At 39.2% G+C, this 25,419-nt stretch overlaps 1 protein-coding gene across 1 annotated transcript in view; it reads right to left on the bottom strand.

Moving 5' to 3' along the window:
- The window catches only part of LOC138157377 (contactin-associated protein-like 2), a 2,155,842-nt gene that overhangs the window by 117,370 nt on the left and 2,013,053 nt on the right, over positions 1–25,419 (bottom strand). The window contains exon 21 of the mRNA XM_069082919.1: positions 20,966–21,059. Within this exon, the coding sequence (XP_068939020.1) occupies positions 20,966–21,059 (94 nt within the window). The remainder of the gene's footprint in view (positions 1–20,965; positions 21,060–25,419) is intronic.

The following is a 25,419-nucleotide window of genomic DNA, read 5'->3' as shown; positions in this document are numbered from 1 at the left end:
GTTAATAGGACCCCAGAAACCACCTAATCTAATCCTTGACCTAACCCAGGATCCCCTCTTACCCCATGCTTACAAAAGGTCATCCAACTTGTGCCTGAAGACTTGGAAAAAAGAAGAATCTTTCATATCAGCCTATTCTACTTAACAGACAGCTCTGTTTGAAAATTTCAACTTATGTCAAGCTCACAAACTGGCATTTAACTACATGCCTACTACTGATGTGAAATCAACTCAAAATCTCTGTGATATTTCACACTGCAGATATAGGAAGGAACCTGTTGCAACTGTGCTGAATAGGAAAATATAAAAATTCATAATAACCTGACCATATGGCTGCTTGTGGCTGGAATCTCATAAAGAGAGAACAAACATTTTCAGCTTTGGAAAGCTCCATTATGCTGCTAGAGACAATAGAAAAAGAGTTTTCATGGTCTTGTGTGTGTGTGTGTGTGTGTGTGTGTGTGTGTGTGTGTTTTCTCTATGCCAGAGGTATTAAACATGAAGCCTACAACACTCCCGAATGCCACAGAAAACAGAATAAAATATAATTGGGAAAGAGTTAACAAAATAAATGAAAATACAATAAAACATAGATAATACTACATTTTAAAATTAAAGTCAATACGCAGCCCCCAGAGATGCTTATGCATGGAGTAGTAACCCCTATTTCTATCTGATTTTGATATCACTTATCTAGGCTATAAGTCATTTGTTCTTATGAATGGTACAAGATACTAAAGATCATGTCGGTTGGTGACCATTATCCAGCATTCCCTGACTTGACTGTACTATATAGCTGCTCTGACACTGTGACAGCCTGGGACCCTCTGAAAGACCATCTACCCTCTCCAGTTTTTAAGGAAGAAAGAAGGAGAATATAATCTGTTGAAGAGGAAAGTGTGGAGTGAAAATCTTCAGATGGGAATGAGTGTACTTGGGTCCCCAATAAATGTACCACCATAACTACTGCCATCATAAATTATAGCAGGGGAGGGAAACCGAGGCACCAAGAAGCAGGCTGTGTGAAAGCCCATGAGGAACAGGTGCTGAACCATTCATTGTTGCTGAGAACAGATTTGGTGATTCCCCGCATTTCTGTCCTTTGCTTCATTTATACAGCTCTGCACTCTGGAGAGACAAGCGAGCCTGCCCTACAAACTGTTTCCTAAGAGCTTGTTGTGATTTTCGTGCTGCTATTGTTTTTGAGTGCATTTTTCTGAGATAAATCAGGTAATAGTCTCATTGCCATTCTATGTGTTTCAGTATTCAGACGCGAACAATAGCTGGAGAAATGCTTGGTGGTGGTGGAGGCAGGGCGGGGGAGAAGGGACAGAGGGAGGGAGAGAAGAAGAGACAGATACAGAGAGGAGAGAGAAAGAGGGAGAGGGAAAGATAGATGAGAAGGAAAGAGAAAGGGAGATGGGAAAATGGTAAAAGACAGAGACAGATGAGGGGAGAGGTAAAGAGTGGGGGGGGAGAGAGGGGGGAACAGAGAGAGACAGAGAGAAACAGAGAGAGAGACAGACAGACAAGAGACAGAGAGAGAGAGAGAGATTATAATTTTTTGGTTTATTTGTTTTGGTCTGGGCAGGGGTGAGGATGATGGGTGATGTATTAATTCACTTCATTATTTTTAGTCCCAGTGGAGAATAGGCCTCCATTTTGGTAATGGACCCAGGCCATTACCAAAATGTTTCATTGCTCCCCTTCCCCCCAACTCTGTGCTTCTGACTTTTTTAACTTAGCCACCATCCCCCTGCTCTCTTCTCCCTCCTCTCCACTCACTAGCTCCTTTTTAATAATTATCTTCCCCAATTAGAATGTAAGCACTTTGAGGATAGGACCTATCTCTCTTTTTGCTTGTATTTGTACAACTTTCCCATAGCCCCCAAGCACTTAGCACTGGCACACAATAAATGCTTAATAATTGCTTATTGCCCACCTACCAGTCAAAATAAAATAGCCCAGAAAAGTCCCAACGTTCTGTCTTGGCTTTTACCTCTTCTGTAGCATGAGTAAGCATTTAGCAAATACCTATGGTACTGAAAAAATGAGATAATATTTGTAGAGTGCTCTGCAAACCTTAAAGAGATAAATAAATGCTAGTTATTATTAACTGAGTTAAATGAGAGCTTATATGCCAATTAATGTTGGTTGAGACTCTTCTCAGAAGTCTTATTCTTTAAGCTCAGAGTTGGCAGAAGACTTACTGATGATGTCATTAATGAAGAGGAAATAGGCCTTGTTCCCTCAGAACAGGTCTACTGGTAATAAGTTGGTCATCATTTCAAGGGAAGCAAAGGGAATTGATATCTTTTTTTGAACTTAATAATATTTTATTTTTTCCAATTACATGCAAAGATAGTTTATAATATTTATTTTCCTAAGATTTTGAATTCCAAATTTTTCTCCCTCCTACCCTTCCCTCTTCCCTCCCCAAGACAGCAAGCAATCTGATACAGGTTACACATATATAATCATACTAAATATATTTCCACATTACTCATGTTGTGAAAGAAGAATCGGAAGGGGAAAAAAAACACGAGAAAGAAAAAACAAAAAAGACAACAAAAAAAGTGAAAATATTATGCTCTGATCTGCATTCAGACTCCATAGTTTTTCAATAATGAGTCTTTTGGAATCATCTTGTATCACTGCATTGCCAAGAAGAGCTAGGTCTATCATAGTTGATCAGTTGAAATCTTTTAAAAGATATATATATTCTGGGTAGACTAAGGAAGTTGAGAGATGTAATTGAAAACAATGGAAACCAACAGCTGTCCTTGAGTCCATAACTGACAGCCTCTCTGACTGGAGGATAGGATCATGAACTCCAAGCCCTCCCTTTAAGGACACAGCTCAGTCTAGACGTCTCCTCATTTTTTTCCAAGCTGCACTACTTTGGGACTTCTTTACCATGACCCAAAGTTGGGCACTTTCTCTTTCACCCCACTTTCAGTTTTGTGTGTGTTGTATTTGTTTTTTCCTCATTTGGATTGTAAGTTGCTTGAGGGTATGGACTCTTTTTTTTTCTATTTGTATTCCTAATGTTTAAGACAGTGCCTGGCACACAGGCGCTTAATAAGTATTTACTATTAATCATTGAGAAACATGGGTGAAAATAACGGATACCAATTATTTACCTTGAGTCTGATCACTGATCCAGTTATCATTCTAAGCTCCCTTACCGTGTTTCCCCGATAATAAGACACTGTCTTATTATTTTTTTTGGACAGAAAAACATCAGAGGGCTTATTTTCAGGGGAGGGCTTATTTTAATGAACATTGACAGCAATTTTAATAAACAGGTAAATGTGAACAAAAAAATGTACCTTTATTCAATAAGCAAATCACTGGGGAAGAACAGGATGACGCGCTCACTGCTGCAGCTCTGATTGGATGCAGCTCGGAGCGCGGCGTGCATTTCACGGGGGGGGGACAGTGCATACAGAGGGTACCGTAATGTAGTGTGTAGTGCAGGGGATCACCTTCACTACAGTAGCAATCTCAATAGGGCTTATTTTCGGGGCAGGGCTTATTTTAGAGGAATCTTACACAGTAAGGGGAGGGCTTATTTTCGGGATAGGTCTTATTATCGGGGAAACACGGTAGTACTGTTGTGTTTTTATACATTGGGGATACCATGCTGAAATGTTAGTTTTCTTTCTTTTTTTGTTCCTAAGTGCTTGAGTATAAGTTGAAGTAACTTAAACAACTATTGTTTATTGAAGCTCATCTGACCATGTTCAGAGGAGTAGAATGTAACTTCACCTATCTCTAATCTAACTTTATAGATTTATTGAACACTATCCCCAAGGGGGAAGTGTGGTGGATAATGTGCTGGTGCTAGAGCCAGGAAGACTGAGTTCAAATCTTGTCTTAGACACTTATTAGTAAGTAACTTAATCTTTACTCAGGGCTGCATGGTGGTATAGTAGACAGTGATGGACCAGTAGTTAGGAAGACTCATCTTCCTGAGTTCAAATCCAGTCTCAGACACTTACTAACTGTGTGACCCTGGGCAAGTCACTTAACCCTGTTTGCTTCAGCTTCCTCTTCTGTAAAATGAACTGGAGGAGGAAATGGCAAACCACTTCAGTATGTTTGCCATGAAAACTCTAAATAGGATTACAAAGGGTCAGACACAACTGAAGAAAAGACTGAAAAACTAATCTCTACTGCAGTGTTCTCACCTGTGAAGTTGGGATACTAAGCATCTACCTCCCAGGGTTGTTGTGAGGATAAAATGATATCTTTGTAAAGCTCCTTGCAAACCTCAAGACATTATATAAATGTTCACTATTATGCTAGCTTTTATTACCCTTTAAGCACAGTACATTAGAGCTGAACTGGACTGCTGCTGTTCATCAGATTGGTCCTGCCTCCATGGATTTCCTCTAGCAGCTAACCCTCCTGTGCACGATGTACTTTCTGTGCCACTCCACCTCCAAGAATGGTTCTGAAGGCTCAGCTCAGGGGCCTCCTTCTCTACCCCCCTGGTTGTGAGTGTTTCCTCCTTCTCCTCGAGTTACTGCTTTTATACTTTTTTGTGCACATACTGAATCCCTCCTTCCACCAGGCTGTATAAGCTCTTGAGCTCGGGAATATTTAATTTTTATTGAACAGAATTTGAATCAATCAATTAATCAATTAATGAAGTATTTGTTATAGAGCTAAGCTACTTTGTGTCTGACACTCTGTTAGGTGCTAAGGATACAAAGAGAAAAATGAAACAATCCTTGGTCTTGGAGGAGTTTACCTTCTATGGGGAAATAATATGTACTCATACAAGTCTATCTGGCTGGGGAACCTGAGGCCTTGGCAACACACATGGCCCTCTAGGTCCTCAAGTGTAACCCTTTGACTGGGTTTCACAGAAACTTCACAGAACAAATCCCCTTAAGAAAAGGATTTGTTCTGTAACACTTGGACTCAGTCCAAAGGCCACACCCAAGGGCCTAGAAGGCTACATGTGTGGTTTCCCACCCCTGGATCATATAAAATATGGGCAAAATAAAGACGAAGTACTTTGGGGAGGGAGTGTTCTAAGCAGTTAAGGGAATCAGGAAAGGCCTCATGCAGGAGGAGACATGAGTTGAGCTGTGAAGGAAACTAGCAGTTCTAAGCTATTCTACGATTAGGTATGTGGTGCAGTGGATAGAGCACCAGGCCTGGAGTCAGCAAGATTCATCTTCTTGAGTTCAAATCCGGCCTCAGACACTTACTAGTTGTGTGACCCTGGGCAAGTCACAAGCCTTCTTTTCCTCATCTGTAAAATGAGCTGGAGAAAGAAATGGCAAACCGCTCCAGTGGCTTTGCCAAGAAAACCCCACATTGGGTCATGAAGAGTCGGACAGAACTGAAATGACTGAAGGACAACAACATTTAAGGGCACCTGGGTAGCCTCAGACACTTATTAGCTGTGTGACTCCGGGCAAGTCACATAAAGCTCTTTGTCTCTGTTTCCTCATCTGGAAAAGGAAATGGCAAAGTACTATCTTTGTCAAGATAGCCCCCACGGGATCACATAGAGACAGATGAGACTAAATGACAGCAAGTAGAAATGGTGGGAGTGAGGAGAAAGTACATTCCAGCCATGTAGGACACCCTATACAAAGGTGCAGGGGTGAGAGATAGAATTTCGTGTTTGAAGAAAAGCAAGGAGGTCAATTTGACTGGACTGCATAGTGTGTGAAGATGAATAATATACAACAATCCAGGAAAGGTAGGCTGGAACTGGGTTTTCAAGGACTTTAATGTCAGAGAATTTGTACTTGAGCCATGAAGTTTTAAGCAAAGTGGAACCTTGGAGAAAATAAATACATCAAATTATTCATGTACCTTCTTAAACGCCATCAGAATGCCTTCTGAATATCCTTGTTTCAGCTAATATTAGCATCACCCACTTTATGATTTTTAGAGGATTTTTTTTAAAGCAATTAGGGTTAAGTAACTTGCTCAAGGTTACACGGCCAGTTATTTCTGGGTGTGGTGCTAAGCATCTGAGCCAGGATTTGATCCCCCAGGTCATCCCAACACTGGGGCCAGTGCTCTTACTCACTGAGCCACCTGGCCGCCCCTTGATTTTTAGAGGATTTTAAATGACCATTTTAACCTTTCTATTTTTTTTCATTTTTCAAATGCTTTATTAACTTCTGATTTACATCATTCATTTCCTCCAGATTTTGAGTTACAAATTTTCTCCCCATTTTTCCCCTACCCACCGCCCCAAAATAGCAGTCCCACAGGTATCCCCTCCTCCAATCTGCTCTCTCCCATATTTTCTACCATACCCCTTTTGACTTTTCCAGTAGGGCATGGTGGATCTCTATGCCCCAGTACCTGTATATCTTATTGCCCAATTACATGTAAAATAGTATTAATAATAGTATATATATATATTTAAACATTTGATTTTAAAACTGAATTCCAGATTCACTCCCTTCCTCCCTTGTCACCCACCCTTACTGGGAAGATAAGCAGTTCAGTATAGGTTGTACATGTGTGGCTAATGCAAAACAATAACATAGTAGATATAGTATAAAAGACTGACTATATTTCCCTCCCTCCTATCCCACCTCCCACTTGTTCTATTCTCTACTTTAATCCAGTCCCTTTTCAAAGTGGGTGCTTCCAACTTCCTTCCCCCCCAGCCTGCCTTCCCTCTCATCCCCTTCGCCCCTACTCTCCTGTAGGGTGAGATACCCATTTAGTGTGTATTTCATTCCCTCCCCCAATCAAATTTAATGGGAATAAAGTTGACCCATTCCTTTTTGCCTTCCTATTCTTCCCCTCCATTGTAACCATTTTCCCTTGCCTCTTCTATATGAGATAGTTAACCCCATTCTGTACCTCCCCATCTCCTCTCATTATATTCCTCTCTCACCTCTTAATTTCACCTTTTAAGTATCATCCCTTCCTGTTAAATTGGTCCTGTGCCCTCTATCTATGTATACCTGTAAACATATATACACACACATTCACATATGTATTCATATGCCAATATACCCTCATATATAGACATACGTATACATTCCCTTCAACTATTTTCATAGTGAGAAAAGTTTCATCAGTTACAATTATTGTTTTTCCATGTAGGAATGTTAACAGTTCAACTTTGATAAGTTCTTTATGATTTCTTTTCCCTGTTTACCTTCTCATGCTTCTCTTGCTTCTTGTACCTGAATGTCAAATTTTCTATTCGACTCTGTTTTTTTCATCAAGAATGCTTGAAAGTCCTCTATTCCACTGAATGACCATATTTTCCCCTGAAACGTGATACTCAGTTTTGTTGGGTAGGTGATTCTTGGTTTTAATCCCAGCTCCTTTGACCTCCAGAATATCATATTCCAAGCCCTTTGATCCCTTAGTATAGAAGCTGCCAGATCCTGGGTTATCCTGATTGTGTTTCCACAATATTGACATTGTTTCTTCCTGGCTTCTTGTAATATTCTCTCCTTAATCTGGGAATTCCAGAACCTGGCTATAATATTCCTAGGAATTTTCTTTTTGGGATCTTTTTCAGGAGGTGATTGGTGGATTCTTTCAACCTCTATTTTGTCCTCTGGTTCTAAAACAGAAGGGCAGTTTTCTTTGAGAACTTCCTGGAGGATGATTTCTAGATTTTTACTTTGATTATGGCTTTCAGGTAGTCCAATAATAATTTTTAAATTATCTCTCCTGGATCTATTTTCCAGGTTAGTGGTTTTTCCCATGAGATATTTCACATTGCCTTCTATTCTTTCATTTGTTTGGATCTATTTAATAGCACCTTGATTTCTCATAAAGTCATTTGCTTCCATTTGCTCCAATCTAATTCTGAAGCAATGATTCTCCTCAGTGAGCTTTTGAGATTCTTTTTCCATCTGGCAAATTTGGCTTTTTAAGGCATTCTTCTCCTCATTGCCTTTTTGAGCCTCTTTTGCCATTTGAGTTAGTCTGTTTTTTAAGGCGTTATTTTCCTCAGTCAGGATGTTGACTCTCATTTCATAATTTTCTTGCATCGTTCTCATTTCTCTTCCCAATTTTTCCTCCACTTCTCTTATCTGCTTCTTAAGGTCCTCTATGGCCTGTAACCAGCTCGTATTTTCCTTTGAAGCTTTTGGTGCAGGAGTTCTGACTTCACTATCTTCCTCCTGTTCCATGCTTTGCTCCTTTTTGTCCCCAAAATAGGAGTCTAAGTTGGAATCTCCTGTCTGCTTTGTTTCCTTTGCCTGGTCATATCGCCCCTCAGTCACTTGACCCCTAGGCTTTTTGCCACAGTAGGACTCTGCTACCAGACAGGGGAGCTTTCGTCCCAAACGCTGGGGTTTTCTCAGCTGCTGGAGGTATTAGATGGGTGCCCTCTCTGAAGCCTCCCCACGCTCTGGCAAGCTGGACACACACCCCAGGACCTCCACCCTAGACTACAATCCAGATCCAAGCAGGCTAAAGCAAGAGCAATTACCCCTCAGAGTGGTCACTTGGTCCCCCTACACTCTGCAGGCCAGGAGCTGAAGCTGCCACTCGGGGCTGGCTGGCTGTGCCCCATCTCAGTGGCTTCTCACCCTGGGGGCAAAAGCCAATTTACTCCCTCTTACTGGGTCCCAAAGTCCATACTGCACTGACCTTTCACTTTGTCTTTCGCATCTGGAAAGGGATACAGCTGCTGCTGATCTGGAGTCCCTCCTGCTGGAGCTGGTCAGGCCCGCCCTGGGGCTAAAACCTCTGGCTTGTGGGCCTGGGCTCAGCTCCCAGAGCGCTGTGCTGCCCAGTTCCTGCCAGCCTGCCAGGCTGTCCTCAGTGGGAGGTTAGCTTCTCTGTGTCATTTTGTGGGTTCTGCAGCTCCAAAGTTTTTTCAGAGTTCCCTTTTTACATTGATTGGGGAAGGTGGAAGCCAGAGCTTCTAGAAGGTCATGCTTTTACTCCACCATCTTGACTCTGCCCCCTTAACCTTTCTATTAATATCCAAAAATTCTTTTGAGAAAAAAATTATCTTTTACTTTGCAAGCCTGAGGGACAAGATAACAAATATACTACTTCTTGGTCTAGCAGGGCCCTGTATAGAAAAGTATTGTATTTATATTCAAATGTAAACATATTAGGGGTATATAGATGGTATAGTGGATAGAGCAGTAGGCTTGGAGTCAGGAAGACCTGAGTTAAAATTCAGCCTCAGGCACTGACTGTATGACCCTGGGAAAGTCACTTAGCCTCATTTACCTCAGTTTCATCATCTGTAAAATGGGGATACTCATAGCAACTATATCCCAGAGTGATCAAATGAGATAGTAATTGTCAAGACCTCAGCACAGTGCCTGGCACATAGAAAGTTCTATATAAATGTTAGCTATTATTAACTCTTATTACTGAGAACTATATTATTTCTATCAATGCAGGGATCAGCAGGCTGCCTAAGGGGTCCATGATGCACATGTTAATTGGTCCTGCTTTAGAACAATTAAAAGTGACATTGAGGAAGCTCTTCTGGGTTTTAGGACTTGAGATCATCAGCACAAAATGGTCCATTAATGGGGATATCAGCAGGCATTCTCCATCAACAGGGAATTCTTCTCTGATCTGGACTACTCAATGGGCCTCTTCCATGGGTCTTTATTAAAATTTTTAAATTGGATCCTTGATTATTCCAAAAATTTATTTTGTTGGACTGCGTGATATCACAGTATGTTTTTTATTTTGGTTTTCCCAAAATGACTTCAGGAGGAATAATTTATTCCCTTTCCCTATTTGTAAACTGGGACTCTCTCAGAAGAACACAAAAGGATTATTTGTTGCAAGGAGACCCTGGAGTAATCAAGGCATTTTTCTGTAGTCTATGTCTCTTGTGAAGACAGACATTAAACGCTAATTTGTGATAAAGAGAGTACAGCAATTTTATTTCAGGGAGTATGAGTTTTTCAAATGTACTGAGTTATGGCTTAGTGACTATTAAAAGATTCTTTCTGAAGGTTAAAATCCTGAGATACTTATTTTCAGGGGAGGAGAGATGTAGTGGTAGTGGTGGTTTAATACAATTGGACAGTCACACAAATAGAGTCTTATTAATAGCAGTATTTAAAGACATTTAAAAAAACCCAACCATTATCTCTGCCACAGAGTCTCTTTTCCTTCCCAGTCATGGAGACACGACATCCAAGATTCTGCAAAGGCTTTCTGCCAGAAAACAGCACTTACAAGAAATATCTGTTGTAAACTTTTAATGCCTTTTTTTTATAGCAAAATTATTCACACACTATGGATTCTTAAAAGACTAAATAACTCTTCTAAGCAAACATTTATTTTTCTATGGTAGGAGAACTCTCTCTTCAAATTATTGGTGATAAATCCCAGGTAAAGCTGGGCTACTCAAAGATATGCATGACTCTGCAAGAGGAACTTCTCTAGCATCAGCAAAGGCTGCCTTGTTGAGGCCCATGTGGTCACTACCATGAAGGAAAACTCAAACTCAGGCATTCCTGACTTTGAGTCCAATTCTCTATCTAATATATCATGCTGCCTCTTGTTGTTCAGTCATTTTTCAATTGTTTCCAACTCTTCTTGACCCTCTTTGGGGTTTTCTTAGCAAAGATACTGGAGCAGTTTGTCATTTCCTTCTCCATCTCATTTTACAGATGAGGAAACTGAGTGAAACAGAAGTGACATGACCAGGGTCACACAGCTAGTAAATGTCTGAGTCCAGATTTGAACTCAGGAAGAGGAGTCTTCCTGACTCCAAACTCAGCCCTCTATCCACTGAGCCACTTAGTGCCCAATGCCACCCCTACATCCATTCAAATGAACTGGTACCTGATTTCTTTACATCCTGGTGTTTTAGTCCCCTCAAGGATACAGAGTAAGCCTGTACTAGGTCATTTTTTGGTGCTCTCACAGACAAGGAGACAAGATGGGGTCTTATATACAAAAGGTTGTGGGAAGAATCTAGGGGTGCTCTAGAGGGGGAATTTGGGGAGGGTCAATGAATGATTAAGGGTGGGAAGTTGCTGGAGGCTACCTGGAGACTACAGACAATGGTAGGTGGATTGATATTTTGATAGGCTCAAGGGTGGGAAGTGTAGTAACAGAGGCTTGGGCCAGCCACAATGTAAGGCTTAAGGCCTCATGCAATTGCCTCATCAAATGGGACAATTTAACAGAGTCCTAGGGGGATTCCCAGAGCCTGTACCTCAAGGACTCAAGGAGAGGTCAAGGGGGCTCCCATTGGTAAGCATCTCCTTTCTGAGTTGCACTGATCTCAGAAAACAGACACAGTCTACTGCTGGGACTGGAAGATTTTCCATCCTGAAAGGTCCTTCCTAGGACCTTATAGGGTTTGTACTTCCTGGAATGATCAAAACTCAGGGTCTGCAAATATCCTCCATCGTTAAATAACTGACCAGCTGGCAAAGATTATGACATCACAAGCTGGTGAGTTATTTAGGAATGAATATTTAAATTATACAATTTAAAAAATTAACCAGTTTATAGAACAAGAACCAGGATACTATGTTTCTAAATAGACTTCCCAACATATCAAATCTGATGTTAGCTGACTTTAAAATGATGTAATAATAAGTATTTCCTAGACAAGAGAAAAATGTAGAACTTTCCTGAGGGCACAAAATGCTATTTTTTCCCCTCTGGCACAGCTTACAAAGATTTCCATTTCTGTTTTTCATTGTCTCAAATAAGTGAAAAAAAAAAAAAAAAGGAAAAAATGTAAAACCTTGATTAGATAGAATCTAACTAACTAGAAATGTTAATTAAGCAGATTCCCCTCCCCTCACCCCACCCCTTGCAATTACCTTTTAGGTGATAAAGATAAATTACAAAGAAACAAACTGCTATCTAGCAGGGATTTACTTCAAAACTTCCAAGGGTTTCAAGATTCAACCTACTCTCCTCTATCTTCTGCCTTTCCCAACTATAGCAATGTATGCATCAACAACAAAGTTCAGTTTAACAAATATTTACCAAGTGTTTATAATGCTCAAGGCAAGGTCCCATCATAAATGATTTACTTAATGAAGGTCCCAAAGCCCAGTAGGATCTTGAATCATCAAAGGAGATCCAGTTTTCTTATGTTCACTATAATGTACTAATGCAGGAAATGTTCATTTACATTTATATTGAAATAGAAAGATTTTCTAGTTAATTCTCAGTTAAACAGAACACCCCATTCCCTAAAGCTTTATAGTTTAATTATCTTTTTATTCTGCCTTTATCACACTGAACATTTTAAGTGGAATGAATAATTTCTAGATCTGGTTAGATGCTGAAAAATAAATGTTTGTTTTTGTGTCAATAACACAATTTACTCCCTTCCCCAACAACTCTTTCTCAGTTTCAATCTACTCTTGGAAAGTGAGGTGGTTTTAGAAGACAAAGAGATGAACTTTGAGTCTGGAAGACCTGAATTTGAATCCTGCCTCATACACTTGCCAGCTGTGTGACCTTTAGCTGGTTATTTGATATCTCTCAGCTGCAGTCTCCCCATATATAAAATGGGAATAATAATAGCACATAACTTATATGGTTGTGATGACCAAATGCACTGTGTAAAAGCTATTATTATTATAAGTCTAAAAATATTACTTAAATGCTATTATTTTCATTATCATATGGACCCATGATGTCCTCAGGATGGGAACTCCTTGCACCAAGGCTCATTCCAATTTCACCAGACCTTTTCGTCCTAATTCTTCTGTTTGTCTCTCCATAAATCCTCCACAGCAGACACATACCCTGGGCACTGGAAGACTTTCTCTAATTCTTTTGATGTATGGCAATGGGGGATGTGGGGGATGATACCAGGTAGCACTCCAGCTATCTCTCTATCATCTCACACTCAGCCTACATGAGCCACTCAAACAATTTCCAGGTCATACATACATGTCCTTTACATTCTTTGTTTCTTTTATAGCAGCTTCCTCCTTCATGCACAAATTTTCATACTGCAACCTACTTCTACTTAGCATATGTTTTCATTTTCCTTATGTTCCCTACTGACTCTTCTAATTCTTCTGAGATCTTATACTCCATGATTCATAGCCACATAGAAACACTAAGAAAAGAATGGTGGTAATGTCGCCATTTCCTGCTGTGTTAGGAAGCCCCAAAGAAAGAGTAATTTCTAGAAGGTAATACGGTAAAGAGTTCTATAGGAAAAAAAGGCAAGGAGCTCTGTATCACTTATCATTCCTAACACGGAAGAGATCTTTCAGTGGCTACTCTTGGACCTTCTGAGCTGTAGTGTATAATGGGGCTTTGGCATTTCTGGGTATATTCTGGCATCAGTATGCCTTTCAAACTACATTCAATACAAATGAAAGACAGTTAATCTTGACTTCTCCCACAGGCCCCCTCTTGGAATCTTTACTAATAACTATAAAGGGAAGTTGATCAATGTCAATAGTTCACAAGGGAACAATTAAATTATATCAATAAGCGAGCCTCTCATATAGTTTATCACACTGACCCAGAAGAACCTTTCTTTGTCTTTGCTTTATATTGTATTCACAATTTACTGTAATAACAACAATAAATGAACAGTTAGAATAAACTGACAGAATAAAGGGACTGTATCAGAGCCAGATAAATCCCTGATTATGATGAATATTGCTATTCAAAAAATGATTTACAAATGTGAATTTTAGAATAATGTAATATATTTTCTATGCAAGATATATGTATATATGTATGCTTTTAGTATATGTATATTATACATACATACATACATACACACAGCAGAGAAAGGAAGGCAACTGATCTGCAGAAGCAGGAAGGCAGCAGTTATGACTAATATTCCAGAGAAGGGCATCAGCCTTCCTTTCATGCTGTAGCTACATTCAGCTAGCACATGTAACAAGAAGGAATCTCACTGTGGATTTTTGGAACCCAGCTCTCTTCACACTGCATTAAGAAGCATTAGTAGTCTGCTGAAAACAATAGAACCCTTCTCAGAACAGGTTTTTACATGCATAAAATAAAACAGGGAGGATTACAGAGGAAATCAATTATACTGAAATACTGTTCTAATTTTTTTAAGTCCATGAACTCTAGTTTAAGAAACCCTGTACAGAACTTTTTCAACTGTGGATTTCAATCCAATGGGGGATTTCAAAAATTTGGCAACAGTGAAAAGGTTTCTGGACACGTAATGACCAAAAATTAATTCAAAATCAAAAGTGTAATGAATCTAAGGTGTTTCTGGTGTTACATTGCGCAACTTCACTGCAGCCTTGGTTTTGAACACATGCATCACACTTTGCACAGGACATGCCCTCAGACCATACAACACCAACAAATGCTTCTGAAAAGCAAAAAGGGGTCCTGAGTGGAAAAGTTTTAAGAAGCCCTGATTTAGAAGACCTCATCATAGTGGGTTAGTTCAGCTTGGTTCTAGGTGCCAAATGTTCTTAGGGGCTTATCTCTTTGCATTTCTTGGTATATTTTACTCCTTCCATGAGTGCTCTTATGAGGGATTTTTTGTGCTTGCCTATGTTGCCCAAAGTCTTCATGCATGCAGAGAGCCAATGGGATGTGATCGTGAACAACCTGAGTCATAAGCAGAAGAAAAAGTTGTTTGCTTGACAGTACCTTCTCTAGAGTATGCCTAGGTCAGAGGTCAGCAATCCAGATACACATGAAAAAATCAAGAATTTTAAACTTGATTATCCCCTTTGTACTAAACAATGGACTTTTCCTAGAGAGGACTTAAGTGCCTTCTTTAATTAAATCCAGAATTCTTTACTTGGATGGTGAAGAAAATTACCAAGAATCATAAAATATTAGATTTGGAAATAACTCTAGTGTCCAAGACAGTATCCCTTTCGTTAAATGAACTCATTACCTCTATAATAGGGCAAATGTTTACCCATCCTCAATTCAAATACTGTAAGCAATGAGTGGTTCATTGTCTCACAGTACATATCATTTTCCTTTTGGACAGCTTTATTATTAGAAAATTCTTTCTAATAAAGACTCTGTATAACTCTTCCTTATGGGTTTTAAGGCTATACTCTGGAAGTTACATAGAATGCATTTGTTTTCAGTTCTGATTGATAGCCCTTCAAATATTTGAAGAGTTATTGCGTTCTTGCCAAGTCATTTATCTTCCAAGATAAATGCCATTCGCTTGCTCAAAATTCTTTATATTACTTGATTCCCAGATCTTTCATCATCATAGTTTTCCTCTTGACATGCTCCAGTGTGTCAATATCCAAGTGACACATAGTCAGAGGCCTTAGGCACAGATGTCAGCTCTGAAATTTGCTAGCTATGCTGTTGTATAAGTGATGATCCTCAGTTTCCTTTTTTGTAAAATGGAGATGATGATAACCCTTAGCTATCTCACAGAGAGTTTATGAGAAAAGTGCTTTATAAAATTTAGAAATGCTGTACAGAAGTAACAATTATTATTAAAATGTATCACTCAGATATGAACATAATACACATGCACATGGCAGTGAGATGATCTTATCTCTTTATCTGGCTACCACATTTCTATCAGTTTTGCTTGAAATTACACTGACAATTTTGATGACCATGCAAAACAAATGTTTCTGATCACAGTCAATTATAATACATGGGTCTCCCCCACTTTGCAACCAAGCCCCTCCCTGACCAATGGCTCCTGTCAGGACTTTCTCTTTCTGTACCTGGGTGCTGCTGATATTCAGAGCTTAAATGGAAGAATGAAAATTTATCACTGTTAAAGCGTCATCTTGTTGGTTTGGGCCCACTGGTTCAAACTGTCAAGACAAGTTTAGATGTAGATTTATCTCTTTGCTTTATTAGATTTTCTTTGAAAATTTGTATAACTTTCAACTGTGATAAGCATTTCTTTTTATTTATTTTTCCAGAATGATAAAACTTAACAGGAACAGAACCAAGGTTGGAGCTCTGTGGCAGGTGAACAAAGACCTCCTTCATAACTGATATCAATTTAGTAGTCAATAATCTTGGGAAGTGGCCACCCAACGGGCTTTAAGATTCACTTAATTGTAGCATATTTACTATCAAGCCAATAGCATAAAGCATACGAAATTCTTTGCAAACCACAATAAACCACAATGTGTCCATTACCAGTAGCAGCCTTTTTGCTATTCTTCACCCTTGACCCTCCTCTCTCTTCTCCATGACCTTTTCTTAGCTGTCCTCCATGTCTAGAATGCACTTCCTCTTCCCCTCTTCTTCACAGATCCCTCACATCAGCTCAAGCCCTACCTGCATGAAGTCTTTCCGGATCCTCCCGACTGCTAGAATTCTTCATCCCAAACTACTCTATTCATTTTCTAAGTGGTTGTGCATTATCTCCCTGTTAGAAGGTCAACTCCTTGGCAACAATTGACTGCTTCATTTCTTTCTTTGTATTTCCAGGGCCCGTGGTTGCTGATTGACTGGCTGATCAATTACTATTAGCCAGCTCACATTTCTCCAATATTTCCTTAAGGGTATAATGAAGGGCTTTGGTAGATGTGTTGAAATTAAGACACACTGTCTATATCAAACAGAAAATTAGAATTTTAGAGCAGAGAGGAATACTAGAGAGACCCTTCAGCTGACTACTTCATTTTAAAAGGTGATGACAATAAAAATAATAGCTAATGTTTATACGACACTTTAAGATTCCTCAAATGGGGAGAATAGAGAAGGGAGGAAGAGAAGAAGCATTTATATAGTACCTACTATGTGCCAGGAAGTGTGCTAAGTTCTGAGATAATTTTATATCTCATTTGATCCTTACAACAACACTGAGGCAAGTGCTGTTGTTATCTCCATTCCAATTAGGGAAATGGAGGCAAACAAGTTTAAATGACTTGCTCAGGGTCACATAGCTAGTAAATGTCAGAGGCTGGATGTGAACTCAGGTCTGCCTGATTCTAGGCTCAGCACTTTGTCTATGGTACCACATCACTGACTAAATGTAAAAGTTATCTTATATCCTCACAACTTTGTGCTATTATTACTTCCATTTTCCAGAAGAAGAAACTGAGATTGAGAAAAGTTAAATGACTTGTCCAAGGTCACACAGCTAGGAAGTATCTGGGACAGGATGTGAACTCAGGTCTTCTTGATTCCAAGTATAAATCCACTATACTATCTTCCTCCTCTTACAATAAATAAAGCTGGTGCAGAGAGACTGAGTTAGTTGCCTAGAGACACCCAGCTAATTAGTGATGGAGTGGAGACTAGAACTCATATCTCCTGACATTTAGGGCAGTAATCTTTCCCATTACACCATGCTGTAGCTTATAGCTTCCCCTTCTCTGTGCCCTCTTCTTCCATTTGTCAACCTTGGGGGGGAGGGTCTTTTTAAAAAAATTTCTGATATCCTTCCTAGATTATTTATTCCTTCTCTTTAGGAATTCTTTATTCTCTTTAATAAGTCAGAGCACAAAGAGAGGTTCCCTCAACCCTTTCTCATTCTGTTCTGGTGGGGAGACTACTTTGCATTTGCGGCATCCATAATGAGGAGTGCTTCAGCCAGCAAATGCACTATCCATCTTCACCCTGCATGTCATTACTATACCTCACCAGATTCTGGAGGGGAATTACATGACTTTGTGATTTCCTCTGGAACCAGACTGCCTGTTCATCACTGGATTCTTAAAGTAGTTTCTCTTGGAACTAGTGAAATAGCAGAGTTCCTGGCAGACACTGTGTTCTCTCCCATACTTAAAAAACAAACAACCACTACAAGTATCTGGATCTGCCACTGCCCCCCTCTACAAACACTGGGAGTTTTGAGAATGGCAGATTCCCCTCCATGTCTTTTTTCTTTGCCCCAGGGAATGCCCCCTTATTGGAATGTTAGCTAGGACAGTTCAGGACCATATGCAAGGCAGGGTTTGGGTCAGGATCTGGGGGGTAGGAGGAGAAGGATTGATGCTCATATTTCCTGGCATTAAGAAATGGCAGTTATGACCAAGGAAACTTTCCAATAACAACCTTCTTTGGGGAAGATGACCACAGGAGAGAAAGGTTTCTTTAAAATAAAGCAATGCAACTACATAAATACAGTGACATAGCCATTTTTCATAGAATTCTTTTCCATTTTTATCTTGACTCCTGATAGCTGTGGTATTGTACTTTCATTTATTTATGAGATGAAATGGGACTACAGGATCTCATCTCATCTGATGTTAGATCTCAGGTTTCCTTTTCATGGCTACCACCCAAGGGAGAGAGGAGAGGATGATGTCTCCATAAAAATTCTGCTCTCCACCCTACAAACTTTTGACCTTTCATTGCATCATGCTCTCTGACTTCATCAGTGGTCTTCTTTTCTCCCATGTCAACTGAAATCTGACCTATACAACTTATTTAAGTACACAACTAAATTTTATTACAATGAAAGGAAATTTCAGGCTACAGATCTTTTATAGTTAAGGCTGAATATAGACACAGTTCATGTTACTCACTTTGCTTTAGACAGATTTAAAAGAACAAATAGTCCTTTCTAGGCACGCACTATTAGGATTTAAGTCATAGGCTCCTTTAGAGAGTGATCCAATTTTCCTTGTAGCTAACCCAAACTACAATTATCCCTTCCACATTTGGGGGGGTTGATCTAGAAAATCTGCATAAATTTTTTTGGCCTTCCCTTTGTGCCAGAGAAGAAGTCTGAATTGTTTCTTTTTCTTTTATGGGTTGTTTACAGTACCTTACTGTAAAATTTGGGTTGATATACAAAACCATACATATGTTTTATGTATTTCTGAATGTCTAAACTTTTTCTGTGTCATCTGCTGAAGTTTTCATGTCGTCTGAGGCTTCTACAAAACTCCTCCCAAATTCTCATTTAATCTCTTATGCCGATCTGCCATGTATCAAAACCATGATGGGGAAAGTTGCAATGTGGAAGGAATGACTGTACTTCTATCTAAAAGCCCTTTTGGTTTTTAAAAGAATAAAATTATTTCCTATTTGGGCTCCAAGTATAGGCCTAAGTGACTTCTTATTGAAACTATGGTCTAAGCATGACTGTTTTCCTTTCCAGCTAAAGCTATTGTTTTCCACCTTCTTTCTGTAGAGATCATGATTTCTCCATCTCTTCTCTCTGTATTGTGAAATAGGACTTATTGTCAGCCTCTATCTGCACTTTGGATCTTCCATGAATGTCCTTCCTTTCCCTTCTCTCAGGCTGTTCTCTCACTTTGCTGTCCCATCATCTGTCTCCCTACTTGGTCCAGGTGGGGAATCTCTTTTTCCTCATCCAAGAATTATCTCCTTTTATAACAACTTCTACTCAGATTCATGGGGGATGTTAACATCCTTCTTGGCTTCCAATAAGTCTTTCAAAATGCTTAAGACACCTCGTTCACATTTTAACCTGGACACTATTTGATCCTTGTCTGGGAGTGGAGTCACTCTTAAATTAACCACCATATTTGGGGGGAGGAGATATTTTGCTCCAATTTTTATGGATTTGTTGCCCTTTGAGTATTTACCAAAAATATGAAACTTTAAAAAATGAAAGTAGAAGTGGATAAACTTTTCTTATAGGGAACACCAAAACTTATAGGGAAAACTCATAAAGGAGGTAGAGATATTAGAGAACAAACCAAATACACCTAAACAAGGAACTACTAAATGGAAATCCAGTTTAACCTCTTGGTCATTATTGAATGACACTCAAAGTATTCATTCATACTATATTTTTATTTATTTTGCTAAATATTTCTCAAATGGTGGCATGGTAGGTAGAGAGCACTGGGCCTGAAGTTAGGAATATCTGAGTTCAAATCTAACTTCCATCACTTATTAGTTGTGTCATCCTGAGAAAGTCACTCAACCTGTCACCTTCAGATTCCTCTTGTGTAAAATGGGGATAATAATAACACCTACTTACCTGGTTTATTGTGAGTTTCAAATGAGATATTTGTCAAATGTTTAGGACACTAACAGATGAGATAATATTTTTAACATACTGGCACAAGTAAGCACTATATAAATGTTAGCCTCTGTTATTGATCTGCTTGGCAGCACTTGGGAGTGTTGGAAGCCATGTCCTTCGCTGATCATGTGTTTGACACCTCTGCTCAATAGCACACCCTACAATTGGTCATTTAGCTTCTTTCAAAAGATTTTCAATGAAGGGGAACCCATGATCTCTTGAGGCAGCCTGTTCCACGTTTAGATATTGCTACTTAGGAAATTTTTTCTTACATAAAACCTGAATTTTCTTTTCTACAATTTCTACCCATTGTTCCTAGTTCTGCCTCCTGAGGTCAAGCACAAAATAGCGCCTCAAATACTTGAAGCAAGGCATCACATGCCCTCTTCTACAACTTTTTCCCCAGTTTCCTTTACCTGATGCTCATATGGCCTGATAAAGAACCTTTACCATCCTACTTGTTCTTTAATCGGTAACTTCCACTCTATCAATATCCTTCCAGAACTGAACATACAATATCCAGATGCAGTCTTACAGTCCTTGCCATTTTCTTGCCTGACCCCTTTCCTCTTTCTAGTCATGCTCAAGACTACATTCATCTTTTTGACTGCCATGGAATGCAACTGATTCACAGAAAGTTTGTAATACACTCCATCTTGTCACTCTTTCAATTCACTTAGAAGGAAACAAAATAGGTAATAGCGAAAAATCCCCCCCATCATAACGATATTCTGCTACCCTGGGGAAAAGAGAGGAAATTCCACATTTTCACTAGTACAGAACTTTTTGATCCAGAAATTTCTGTTACAAGCCAAAATCTAAGCTACTATTGGCTAAAGAAAAGGGGTGGGGGAATCACATAGCAGACACAACCAATGAGGCCACAACATATCTTCTCTTTTGTATTATGGGACTCACCATGTAAGACTTACTCAATTTTCCTACTGTGGAAAAGACATGATTTTTTTCAGTCTTGAGAAAAAAGAATATAAGACTTTTCAAATTCAAATTCAGTATTGTGAGCCTTGTCTATAACAATCATTTTATTCTTAATATTTAAAAAAATTCTTAGATAAACAGAAGGCTTACCTATCACTTTTCCTAGAAAGAGAGACTTAGGAGAATTGAACAACGTGTCAGATGAACTTGGTAGGCTGTAGCTCACTGGAGAGTAATGATCAAGCTGTGAGAAAAGAAGAAAAAAAACCCAAGAGAAATTTTTAAGACTGTGTGGTTATCTTGTTCTGGATTCAAGTTTTCCTGTGGGGATTACATCAACTGTTTAAACCTTGGAAACAAAATTCTCATTTCACCTGTGGCTACTGATGTATCTCTTTGAGACTGCAGGTCAAACTATTGTTTTGCCTGGGTAAATAAAAAATGGCTTTGATTTACTAATTATCTATCCTTGGACTTGGCAGATGACTTCCTTCCTCACTGGTTTCTGGCATTTGCTTTTATCAATGGCATTAGGCTAGATTGATGAAGTGGTCAATATTTGGTTCTGAGACAGAAAATGCTTTGCCTACAATGCTAGAGACATGGTCTTCTTTTAGGAACTTTGCCAAATGTGGTTCCTTTTGGCTTTTTATATCATTAGCATTCAAAGTAGTCCCTATCTTTAGGCCTAATATTTGTTTTCAAGTGTTTAACCTCCTAGAGAGAGAGGAGCTGGGAAACATGCTATTGGTAATGAGAACAGGAGGGATGCAGTTTTCCAGAACACAACATGCATGATGGGGATGGGGAAATGGAGAAAAAAAAGGAGTCATTCCCCTCTACCTGGTCTTGCTCTTTTGTGGGGGGAAATCTATTTAAGGCCAAAAAAAAAAAAAAAAAAAACCCTTGGAAAATCCAACTTTAGGAAGAAAAAGATAAATAAAAACTCCCCTTGGGTAAGCATTTATATCTCCCAATGAAAAATTTGGTTGCTGTTATCATCGGATCAAAGGATAACATCTTTCATTGAACCAATCATTTGACACATCTTATATGACCACCTATTGCTAGTTATCTTTTATATGTAAATGCCTTCCCTCATATAGCTCTCAGAGGCAGATATGATGTCTTACATTTTTCATCTGCTTATAGAAAACATGAAATAGGATAGTTGCTCTTTTGCCCTCTAGTTGGAGGCTTTTTGACAAGTCACTGCCCCTCTGGGCCTCAGTTTCCTCATCTGCAAAATGCGGAGTATATGGCCTCCAGCCCCTTCTAGGTCTAGATCTATGAATTTATGATTCTGTTTTATTCTCAGACTTACAGTTTTACATACACTAGCTAAGATAAAGAAGAAGTTTTGATCATAAGGATCATGGTTTCAGGACCTTAACTGGCCTTTTCCTCCACCAAATCCTTTATTATAAAAGAAGGTAAAATCTGTATTCCTGAGGGCCTAGCCATGGAGTTCAGGCAGGTCTTACTATACTGGAAAAGTTTCAAAAATGATCTTGGTAATGCTTTTTGAAGACCAGCCTAGCTAAGCAAGGAGAGGTTGATTACCAGTAAGGAGTAGGATGGGGTGGGGTGCAGGATATGTGGTAAATTCTTTGGTCATGGTAACCCACAAAACAAAGAAAAATATTAATGGCCTTTAGTCCTGGGTGGTCTCCATTGGTTTCTACAGTGAATACCAGGGTGGTGGAAAAGGGCAAAAGAGGGTTAAGATTCACAACTTTTAGACCATTTTAAAACTTTCATTGGGCTGCCAGTGCTCTAAATGTGAACTCCTTGTCTGATTGCCACTAAATGGAAATATACTCCTAAAATGTGTTCTAGACCACTTTGTCATGTTGGTGAATGAAGTCTGTGGATCCCTTCTGAAAATCATGATTTTGAATGCACTAATAAAGTACACAGGTTTACAAAAGCAAATAATTTTTATTTATCAATTAAGAAAAATAACTTCCCAGATCTCCTGAAATCTATCTACAAACTCTTGGGATTCTGTGAACTCCAGCTTAATAAACTTTGTACTGGAAGAAGAAAGGATATCAATCTTGACATTCTTGCTATAAATGAAAACAGAAGAAGCAAGTTGAAACTAAATTGAAGAATGCCTCTCAGGTTCTCCTTGGAGAGAAAAACAAAGCAAGTGGCCTGAAGAGTCTTATTGTATGCTCAAAAGCAACACCAAAAAAGCATTTGATGGTATATTTGATAATTTTGTATTATAGTGCTCAAGATACCCCAGAGGAACTTGGGTATTTCCCTGAAGGACACTGTGACACTGAATGCTGTATATATGGAAATAGACAAGACTCCTAAATGCCAGGAGACTTTGGAGACTCTAGCAGAGGCTGTACCCAAGGCTGTAGGACACCATACATATATAGAGCAAGAGAACTAAACCCACAGGCAGTGCCTTTCTTTCCTAGAATTGCTCTCTAGCAGCCTGACTTACTAGCTGTGTACCCCTGGACAAGGTACTTACCTACTCTCTGCCTCAGTTTCCCTATCTGTCAAATGTGAATAATAATAGCACCTGTATCACAAAGTTGTTGTGAAGATAAAATATTTGTTAAGTTCTTTGCAAACCTTAAGGTGCTACATAAATGTTAACTATTATTATTATTATAGATACAACCCACAAGGCAGAAATAGACAGCCAAACTGTCCCTGCTGTCAGCCTAGGCTTAGATAAATACATTTATAAGGATCCTTGTTGTTGGCCTGAATCAGTTACTGACTGAGGAATAAAAGCAGAGATCAGTCTTGATAAAGGAACTGGACCCATTAGCAAAGTCACTAACTTATGTTATAACAGGTGATCCTGGAGAATAGTTAGACATATATTCAGGGGACAAGTTCAGAAGTCAAAAAGCATTTTTCAGTCTCCTACTCTGTGCCAAGTACTGTGCTGAGGCTGGAAATACAAAGAAAGGCAAAAAATAGTACCCACTCTTAAGGGACTCACAGTGTAAAAGGGGGAGACGACATGAAAACAATTATGCACAAATAGGAAATATACATGGTGTTTCATATAATTTCAGAGGGAAGGTACTAAGATTAAGGGTGATCAGGAAAGGCTTGTTGAAAATGATGGAATATTAGCCAAGACTCGAAGGAAGTCAGGGGAGCCAGGCCGTGGAGATGATGTGTGAGAGCATTCAAAAGGCCTGGAGGAACAGCAGGTGAAAAGGCAGAGTCCAGAGACAGGGTGTCTTTTGTGAGGAAAATTAAGAAGGCCAGTATCACCAGATCATAGAGTACGTGGAGGGAGGCAGGTTGTAAAGGGTTTTAAAAGTCAAACAGAGGTGTGTTGTGTAGCCAGCTGTATATATTTATTGCTGTGCATGTTAAAATTACTGTATTTGAGTGTACATATTCTTTTTTTTACTATGTTGATTTGATTATATATTATGCTATGCTTGAGCCGTCTGCTTCGTTCATTGTTTCTGTGTGATATGCTAAAGTTAATAGTTGCACTTTATATGTTACACAGTCCTGTGGAGAGTATTGTTATTACAGCTAGTTAGCTTTGTTTTGTTAGATAGCCCCTGCTTTGTTTGCTCTTGCGTTTATAATTATTTGTTATATACTCTAGATATCAAAGTAGACTTTAGGGGTTCTTCTTGGATTATGTCTTACACGCGTCTTAGGCAGATTGTCATAGAAGGGCTCTCTCAGATGATGCTTTGCTGGTGGGCATGTCTATTGCAGTACTGCTAATGCACATTTTTTTCTTTTTGTAGGTTGGTTATCTAAGACACCAGGAAAATCAGCTTTGTTGTTTAAGATACTGGTGTTGTATTCCTGCTGCAGAATTATGTGTTTTCCCAGATGATTTTTTCAAGGAGGTGCAAAAAACCTCCCTGGGAGGAATATAGTCTCAACCCCTGCCTAGGGGCAGTGGGTAGGTTGCTTAGTTCCCAGAACAGCTCTCAGAAAGACACTGCATGCTATATATATGTATTTATGTGGCTCTTCATTGGTAGAGAGAGTCCAAGAATAGTGCCAAGAGGGAGAAGATTGGAGAGAAGAGGCAAGGCAAGGGTTATGAATAACTTATGGAGCCTCCCAGAGACGCATGAATGTAGAAAATGCTGACACCCCAACATATCTCTTGAATCCCAGCTCCTGTCCCTCCAGAGACTGCTAAAAGTAGAGTTCTTGGGTAAGAAATTTCTCTGCTTGCTTGAGCTACGATTTCATTTCGCTTCCAAGTCACAGACCCTGGCACTTGCCAAGTAGAGAAAGATGAAAGACAAATGAAACACTGGTTTAACTGTAAACTAATTTAAAAAATCTTACAGAGAAGGAATATTACGAACAGTATCACTTCATAAAACAGAGAGAAGCAGTAAAGGGTAAAGCCACCAAAAAGAAAGATTAGCAAGAGCAGCAACTAAGCACGGTCATCCTGATGCCTATTAAGGATGAAAATGGAATGATTTAAACAAACAGAAGAAAAATGGAAAAGATCTGTGAAGGTATTTGTAACCATTTTTGCCATCAGGGAAAGTAGAACCATATTACATGGATCTTAACAACACAGTCCCGGAAGGTCCTTTTAGAGGAAGGTGAAATATCACTAAAGAGAA

Source organism: Petaurus breviceps, unplaced genomic scaffold (assembly GCF_028583685.1).
Source record: "Petaurus breviceps papuanus isolate PSGF00001 unplaced genomic scaffold, PetGlider_PUasm1.0 112, whole genome shotgun sequence".
In the NCBI taxonomy this organism is placed as follows: Eukaryota; Metazoa; Chordata; class Mammalia; order Diprotodontia; family Petauridae; genus Petaurus; species Petaurus breviceps.
Note: the sequence above shows the minus strand (reverse complement) of the source record. Positions and strands in the feature narration are given on the sequence as shown.